Source organism: Chiloscyllium plagiosum, unplaced genomic scaffold (assembly GCF_037043375.1).
Source record: "Chiloscyllium plagiosum isolate Xiang-an unplaced genomic scaffold, Cpla_swu_hap1 HiC_scaffold_36, whole genome shotgun sequence".
NCBI classification, from domain to species: domain Eukaryota; kingdom Metazoa; phylum Chordata; class Chondrichthyes; order Orectolobiformes; family Hemiscylliidae; genus Chiloscyllium; species Chiloscyllium plagiosum.
In genome coordinates this window covers 28,936,085-28,945,233 of record NW_028270174.1, presented here as the reverse complement: position 1 = coordinate 28,945,233, position 9,149 = coordinate 28,936,085, and the positions used below count along the sequence as shown (strand labels likewise).

Below are 9,149 nucleotides of genomic sequence, written 5' to 3'. Positions count from 1 at the left end.
TCTCTCTCCTCTCTCTCTCTCTCTCTCATTCATTCTCTCTCTCTCTCTCTCTCTCTCTCTTTCTCTCTCTCTCTCTCATTCTCTCTCTTCTCTCTCTCATCTCTCCTCTCTCTCTCTCTCTCATTCTCTCTCTCATTCATTATTCTCTCTTTCTCTCTCTCTCATTCATTCTCTCTCTCTCATTCTCTCTCTCTCTCTCTCTCTCTCTCTCTCATTCTCTCTCTCATTCATTCATTCTCTCTCTCTCTCTCTCTCATTCATTCTCTCTCTCATTCATTCATTCTCTCTTCTCTCTCCTCTCATTCATTCTCTCTCTCTCTCATTCTCTCTCTCATTCTCTCTCTCATTCTCTCTCTCATTCATTCATTCTCTCTCTCTCTCTCTCTCTCTCATTCATTCTCTCTCTCTCTCTCTCTCTCTCATTCTCTCTCTCAATTCATTTCATTCTCTCTTTCTCTGTCTCTCTCATTCATTCTCTCTCTCATTCTCTCTCTCTCTTCTCTCTCTCTCATTCTCTCTCTCATTCTCTCTCTCATTCTCTCTCTCATTCATTCCATTCTCTCTTTCTCTGTCTCTCTCATTCATTCTCTCTCTCTCTCTCTCTCTCTCTCTCTCTCTCTCTCTCTCTCTCTCTCTCTCTCTCTCTCTCTCTCTCTCATTCATTCTCTCTCTCTCTCTCTCGCTGATTGTCTCAGGCTTTCCACAACCGATTGTGCCCACATCGTACCTTTGCACCAGTATTTCAAGCTATCGTTCGTTATAACTGGAACAGTTTTACAAGCTGTTGGTTACGTTTGATCAACTCAGGGGCGGCACAGTGGCTCAGTGGTTGCACGGCTGTCTCACAGTGCCAGTGGCCCGGGTTGGATCCCGCTCGGACAACAGTCTCCGTGGAATTTGCCACATTCTCCCTGTTTCTGTGTTGGTTTCCTTTGTGTGCTCCAGTTCCCTCCCACAGACCAAAGATGTGCAGTTCAGGTGAATCGGCCGTGCTAAATTGCCCATAGTGTTAGACGGATTAGTCAGGAGTTTGTGGGCCAACTGTTCCTGTTTCCATAAACTTGACAGTCACACCACATCTCAGCACCATGTTAAACCGTGTTTTGTATCTGTTCTGAAGTAGATCTCCTTTCGGATCATGTTGTCCCATTCCCCCCCAGCTGTCCTAATGGGTCTGATTCAAGTCAATGTTGCTCAAGCAGGAATCTCCAGCAAAGGGAAGCTAACAATCATGCCTGCAGTTTCTTCCTGGTTATCGCTGGTGATATTCTGATCCTTGCATTAACATATGGGGAATTGCCTGCTTGTTGAATGGCAGAATGTATGGAGAATGACTTGGTACTTCAGTATAGAATAATGTTCTTAAATTAAACTGAATAAACTAATTGCAGTAATGCCCTTTTTTAAAAAACAATTCTTCATCTGTTGTGTGCTATTTTGCTCTGTAGGAGGCAGAGACGGGTCCCGGCTCCCCTGCAGTGATCGTGGAGCCAGTCCCAAGTACCAGGTTTGACCAAGGCTATGCAGCACAAATATTGGTGTATAACGATGAAACCTATTTGATGCAAGATGTAGCAGAAGAACAGGAGATTGAGACCGATTCATCAGAAACAGGTAAGAGCTACACTAGTCACTTTTAAAGTGACTTACAATTGATCCTGAAATTCTGTTGATTAAAGCACATAAAACACGAGTGAAGATGGCAGGCAAAGAAGTTAATGGATTTTAATAAAAAATATTCAATTTTAACGTCAGGTGCTGAAACTACTTTGAATTAGAAAACATTGCATCGATATCAAATTAAATCAAAAGGAGAGAGTGTATTTTGAAAAGAAAACAATATGATCTGTGTGACCTTAAATTATTTTGTATATTTCTGTGATGTGTTTGGTTTTGTGTATGAGGTAAAGACCAGGAGCATGCACTCTGTCGGCCTGATAGGAGGCAAGTGGCTCAGCGTGAGAGAGGCCCCGCCCTGCCGCCACTCTCCTTTACTGAAACACACCGCTGCGGTTAACGGTTTTGGTTCAGTTATCAGAAAAGTGACCACTTTTTGTAATTGAACTGATGTTTTGCAGCATTTATAGCATGTTACAGGGTGAATGGCTGGCACAGCATTGCAATCACCTGTGGATTGTCTTACACCCTGAAGACATTGAACCTTAAACTCAATAGCGTTGTCCTTAAGACTCCTACTGCTGATATCTCCGGCGTGTGTTCCATGAGTTGCATGAGTTACTTGCAAAGGGCTGATTTAAATTAACATTTTAATGACCTGAAAGTTGCTTTGATTACTTTGACTATAAATTGGATCCATTTAAAAAAAAACTTCATGTTTGGAAAATGTTCTCTGCAAAAAATATGTATCAAGGTTATGCTGGTGTATCTATAACCTCAGTCTGCACACAGTATTACCAATGACCGAATAAAGTGTTTTCAAATTTCTCATTTTATTTTGGGCAACCTAAATATGTTCATTCATTGTCAATATGTCTACAGCATGATTTGTTGGTTGCTTTTGTTTTATTTCTGTGAATGCTAATTATATGAAGCAAAGGCACTGCATATCTTGAACCCAGTTACAATCCTCCTTGACAATGTGCTGGTTGATACTGAGCAGCTCTGCAGCAACAATGGAGAGATAAATAGAGTTAATCTCTTAAGTTACAACTACAGACTTGTTCAACTTAAAATATTAATGTATTTTAATGTAGATATTGCAGATCTGAATATTTTCAACACTCTGGTCTGCAGTATATTGCTTCCACAATAATACTTTGCCTTGATTTGGCATATTGTAAACACTTATTGATGGCCATTTGCAAATATAAAAAGTTTAGCGCAACATGTTCCTTTATAGTGTGGAGAATTCTGTTTTAACTTTAGGGGTGGTTACCACATCACTTATGTCAATACCATATTACAGTAAGTGTTTATGGGAAATAGACACACTCAACAGGACTTGATAACATTGATTCATAAATTCAGCCATTACAGAATCTGGGTCCTCCCTCATCAACACTACTTAAACGATTCAACGCTCAATCTTTTGGTTTCTCAGGAGAGTTGCCAAACATGGATATTCCGAGTTAGTCAAACAATTGGAATTTGGCAAAGTTAAATTTTTAATGTGGGTATTCTTCAAGCAGTATGAGTAAGCTGCTACTTAATTTGCATAAGAAAAACCATGCTAATCTTTTTTGAACAAAATTCACATTGCATTCAGGGCCTCTTCTGGGAAACAAGTTAAATTAGTTTTCATTAGTCTCTTTCCCAAGCCACCATTCCTTGACACGTTGAGCTGAAATTCTGGTTTCTTTTTGTGGGGAATTATGAAGAGTTTGGCTTTTCAAAGGTCACCAATAACTGTTCAATTGTGTATCCAACCTCTTTCTGATCACAGCGTTACCAACTGCAGACTACTATAACTTGTTCAAAAAACAAATGAAATAGTTGTCACAGTAAATCTTTGACAAAATTATGTTTACTGACAGTTTGCCAATATTGCCCATAAAATACAACTTTTTGATAAAGATATTGATTGGATTCTTATTTATTTGTGAACCTTTTGTGCGTGATATAGAAAGTTGAATATTGAGGTGATGGTTAAAGCTACTTTTGAAGGTGACTTCTGACCACTATATAAATAAACTTCAAGGCACTGAACTGCATAAATGCTTTACATGAGTCATCCTGCAGGGGGGAAAAAAAGGATGATGGACTCAATGAGAATTGAGATGGTCAACTTGTGGACAAAGCCATAATAGACAGTGAGGAGAATTGAATGTAAAAGTAGAAGATAAACTCAGGCAGGAGCACATAAACTTTTGGACATTCTGTGATAACAACAACAGAAGATGAAATTTAACGCAGACAAATGTAAATATTGAGTGTACACTAGAACTATAATTGCCACAGATGTTCTTGAAGGATCTCAGGTTAAAGATCACACAGGCTATAGATCCTTGAAAGACTTCGTCCAGCTTGTCAATCCAATGCAAAGCGGCCATCAACAAGAAAATAAAATGTTGAATGACAGAGTCCTCACATAAATCAGAGGGATGTTGTTCACACTGTACAAAGCTGATCACTGAGCACCTTGAGCACTCTTTTCTTTTTTTTCCCCCCCAGTTCTGGTAGCTAAGACAGAAGGATGGCATTCAGGCACAAGAGGCTTTGCAAATAGCGTCAAATCTGCATGTGTGGAAAGACTGCAGAAAACTTCGTTTAGGAAAGGAGTCCAAGAGGTGATATTCAAGCCATAAGGTAGTTACAGGAATGGAAAATCAGCAATCAAGTTAAAGGAATCCAGTCGGATGAGTAGTAATTGGTAGGAGAGAAGGAAGCATATGTAAGAGAACTTAAAATCAATGAGATACAGTTGAGAGTGATTAGAGTCATAGTCATAGAGATGTACAGCATGGAAACAGACCCTTCGGTCCAACCCGTCCATGCTGACCAGATATCCCAACCCAATCTAGTCTCACTTGCCAGCACCCGATTGGACCAAAGAAAAGCCGTGTGAGAGAGAGAGATTTCAAGGGATCATCTGAGCCAACCTATTATTGTAAAATAGCACCTATTATAAATTGGGTAACTGAAAGAAACACTGAACCTCGTATAGAATATAGAGTCATAGAATCCCTATAGTGTGGAAACAGGCCATTTGGCCCAACAAGTCCACACCAACCTGTATGTACTGCTCTTTATTTTGTTGTTACTGAATCAAATCTTTGAATTTATTACCAATTGGAGTACCATTACCACAGAGACTGCAGTCGGTCCAAGTTGAGGCAGGTTACTGCAGGTTAAATAGGGATAGTTGTCAGCAGGTAGAGAATCCTACATCCTCAGATTATAAATACTTAAACATATTTACAAGGAGTAGGCATAAGCCTCTCGGCCATTCAAGCCTGCTCTATTATTTTAATAAGGTTATGGCTGATTGACTAACCTCAAAACCACTTTCTTGAATGCTCTTGATAACATTTCATCCTTTGCTTTAATAAAAATCAGTCCACCTCTGCCATTAAAAGTTTTAAAGATTTTACTTCTGCCACCTTTTCGGGAGGAGGCAATTAACAATTTACACCTTCCGAGAAAACAAAATAGCCTCATCTTTCAAATGAGTGACCCGCTAATTCTTGATTCCACTTTAAGAACTAATGTGTTCTCTGTATCTGCTGTATCAAAATACCTCCAAATAAAGCTTGTTCAATCAAGCCTCTTCTTAATGTACAAGACTTCAGCCTACACAAGCCTGGTCTGTCCCACCTTTCTGTTTCAGATTATCCTTTTAGTTCCCCGTGTTAATATAGTAAATTTATATCCTTTTAAACAAGGAAACATTGCAGTGCATAGCAAGCCAACTACGGTTTCACCAGTGCCTTGTGTAACTGAAGCACAACCTTCGACCCATGTGTTCAATTCTCCTGTGCATAAATGATAACATTAGCTTTCCTAATTATATGCTGTACCTGCTTATTAACCTTTGTGATTCATGCACTTAGGACACCTTGATCTCTTTACATCTCTGAGATCTACAATCCCTCACCTTTGAGACAACACGCTTTTTTTAAACTTCCTGGCAAAATAGCCATTTCCTATATTTTCACATTATACTCCATTTGCCAGATCTTTACCCACTCACTTAACCTATCTACATCTTTTTGTAGCCACTTTGTGTCCTCTTTACAAGTTACTTTCTGATCTAATTTTGTGTAATAGATTTGGAACTGTATGCTCTATTGTTTATGTAAATTGTAAATAGTTGAGGTCCCAGCACTAATCCATGTGGCACACCACTTGTTCTATGTTGCCAACAAAAAAAAACATTAATCTCTACTCTTTGCTTCCTGTTAGCCAGCCAATCTTCTATCTTTTTAGATTCTGTAATATGTGAGCTTTTATATTCTGTAATAAACTTTGTGGTGGATTAACAAAAGTCTTTTGGACACCTAAATACAGTACGTCCACTGGTTCCCTTTTAGTGAAACCACATGTTACTTTGTCAAAGAACTCCAACGGAATGTTTAAATATGATAAAACTTTTCATTAAACCATTGTGACTCTGATAACTGTGAATGCATTGAAGTGCCTTGCTAAATGCCTTTAACAATGGCTTCTAACTGGAATGAAGTCCACCAGACCCAAGCACTTATCATTACATGGTTCCAACACTTCACTCAGTATCGCTTTGCTGGTGACTGTGATCAAACTGAGTTTCTCCCTCCCCAGCATTTTCTGCTTTATCACAGCTTCTGGGTTGTGCTATTTTCGTTTTGTGAAAAGGTGTACAATTGGGTCCTGCGAGAGGGAAGTCAAATTTAAAGAGAAAGATGTAATGGAGAATGGCGATAAATAGAGTTAACAGTGTACAGACGTGGGGAGAGTGAGGGCTGTAAAATTCAACAGGTGCAGGCAGCAGAGGTATTTTTAAAATGTTGTAGCTTTAGAGTCGTCATAAAGAAAGTCAGTTTATAATAGTTAGGTGAAGCCATGGGAAATTGTTGCTAATTTTAGAGATTGAAAGAATAAAGATGGGAAACATTTAACAAAGATAGATAAAAGTGTAAGACATTGAGTGTGAGTAGACAGTAATAAACTCAATTGGTCAGTCATATCATTGAACGAGACTGGATGACCATTGAACCTTCTGAATCATCAGGAATTGGAGCTAAATACTCAACGATTCTGGAAACATCGCCAGGAATTAGAGACAAGTGAGGAATACTGACCAAGTGGGGCCATTGGATGGAATAGGTTTTGGTAACCCTAAAAAGCAAAGCAACCAGACATGTACGGTGACTCAGAATTGCAGCATGTTAACCAATATTGGGCACCAGTCAATGCTGCAGAGATTAACGAGGATAAAGCAGAAGAGATGGTGAGGAAACCACAGAAGATAGCATCAATGCAAATTGAGCTTGTAACTTATAAAGAAATTGTTGTAGTTGTAAAAATGTCTACCCAGGGAAGTGAATAGCGACGTTTGTTGTGGACTTGCAAGGTGGTAAATTGTGTCTGGGGCTAGCCAAGTGTCCTGAAGAAGGGCTTATGCCCGAAACGTCGATTCTCCTGTTCCCTGGATGCTGCCTGACCTGCTGCGCTTTTCCAGCAACACATTTCCAGCTCTAGCCAAGTGTACAGGTGAGATTAGCTAGAAGGGATTCAGAAGGTAATGGGAGAAAGCCAGAGGTGGGTGTTTTGTGTAAGCCCGAGAGACCTAGCAAGGAATAATGTCGGAAAGCTTTCATAGTGAATCTGACATTGATGAAGGATGCAATGTATTGTTCTCTAGCGTACTTTGGTTTAGTGTAATGACGGGAGTTAATTATGATAATTTAAGGACGTAAATGAATGGCTGTCAGCTAATAAATATCCAAACAAAAATCAAGGGCTGGTGAGACACCCTGTCCCTACCTCAGGACTGGTGTCAGTTTAACACAAAGGTGGTCACACCTCAGGGGTGGGCAGATGTTGAGAAAGAAGGTGCTTCATGGTAATCTCAGCTGGTGTGGGATTGAATTCATGCTGTTGACGTCACTCGACAATGCAAAGCTACTGTCCAATGAATTGAGCTAACTGACCCCCAAAGTAAAGTTGTCATAGTCCCAGAGGACCATCAGACATGAAAAAGAGAGAACGGAAAAAAACAACTGGTGGTGATTTAACCTGAGGGTCACCATGCAGTAACTGTCACCATTTGACATTCAAAGATTACCTTTCTAAATTGCCCAGTATCAACATTCTTGGAGATGCTGGTGTTGGACTGAGGTGTACAAAGTTAAAAATCACACAACACCAGGCTATAGTCCAACAGGTTCAATCAGAAGCACACTAGCTTTCGGAGCGCTGCTTCTTCTCAGGTGATAGCCTGATGAAGGAGCGATGCTCCGAAAGCTAGTGTGCTTCCAATTAAACCTGTTGGACTATAATCTGATGTTGTGTGATTTTTAACATTCTTGGAGTTAGTATTGACCAGAAATTGAATTGATCAGTCATATAAATGCTGTTTACAAGATCAGATCAGTGTCTGAATTCTGCAGTGGGTAACTTGCCTCCTAACTCCCCAAATCCTGTCCAATATCTATAAGGGGCTTAAGTCAGGCATGAAATGGAATGCTTCCCACTTGCCTGGATGAGAGCAGGTACATAAATCCTGAATACCCTCACACAATCCAGGACAAAGCAGCCTGCTTGATTGGCACCCTATGTATCATCTTCAACATTCACTTCTTTCATCACCAACCTGCAATGTCAGCAGTGTGTACCACCTACAAGATGCATTGTAACAAGGCTTCTTTAACAGCACCTTCCAAACCTGTGAAGATCAGAAGGACAGGGCAACAGATACATAGGAATACCACCGTCTACAAATCTTTTTAAGACACATACCATCTTGACTTGGAAATATATCGCTGTTCCTTCATTGTCAAACTCCTATAAATTCCTTCTGAACAGCAGTGTTGGTATACCTAACCCTCAAGGACTGCAGCAGTTCAAGACGCAGCTCACCTTCTCAATGGTATTTTGGATGGGCAGTGAATGCTGGCAGCCAATGATGCCACACCCCCTGACTGAACAGAAAGTGTGCACAAGTGTTAGACCTAGGACCTTGAGGCTGATCACAACTATCAAAGCTATGGAAAATGCTTCAAAATCTGTAGGACAGAAGAACCTTTGGATTTGCTTGGTGGTTAGCTTGCAACAGTAATCTTGACTTTTAATATCATGTATCATCTTAAGGTTTGTTGGCAGTTAAGGTCGCTTTACCAAAAGATGCGTTGTCTTCAGCTAGGTGATCATATTTTGGCTTTGTTTCAGAGTAAAGTCATTAATTGGTTTAAACTCTATCAATGGCTGTAAAATCTGAATTCTCCAGTCATATACTACAGGATGTGCCTCATACTACAGTTGATAACCTTCCTTGAAGAGGTGCAATCTAAACATTGTGCTGAATAATTAATACATTTTGGTTCCCTTGGGTGTCATCTGCTCTGGCTGATGAGAAATGTTACTTTTTGATCCTCGCTCATGCATGCGTCATGATGTTCTGCATCCCTTAGCAGAATGTGACCTCTGTTTGATTTATGCCCAGTATATCATTGTGAGATAAACTCCCTGTAACGGCAGAGTGCTACTTTTAG

At 39.9% G+C, this 9,149-nt stretch overlaps 1 protein-coding gene across 5 annotated transcripts in view; it reads left to right on the top strand.

The window, feature by feature from the left end:
• Positions 1-9,149, top strand: part of LOC122539349 (ETS-related transcription factor Elf-2) — a 190,340-nt gene that overhangs the window by 115,590 nt on the left and 65,601 nt on the right. For all 5 annotated transcript variants that reach the window (XM_087980054.1, XM_043674095.2, XM_043674094.2 and 2 more), the window contains one exon: positions 1,449-1,614. In XM_087980054.1, coding sequence (XP_087836180.1) covers positions 1,449-1,614 — 166 coding nt within the window. The remainder of the gene's footprint in view (positions 1-1,448; positions 1,615-9,149) is intronic.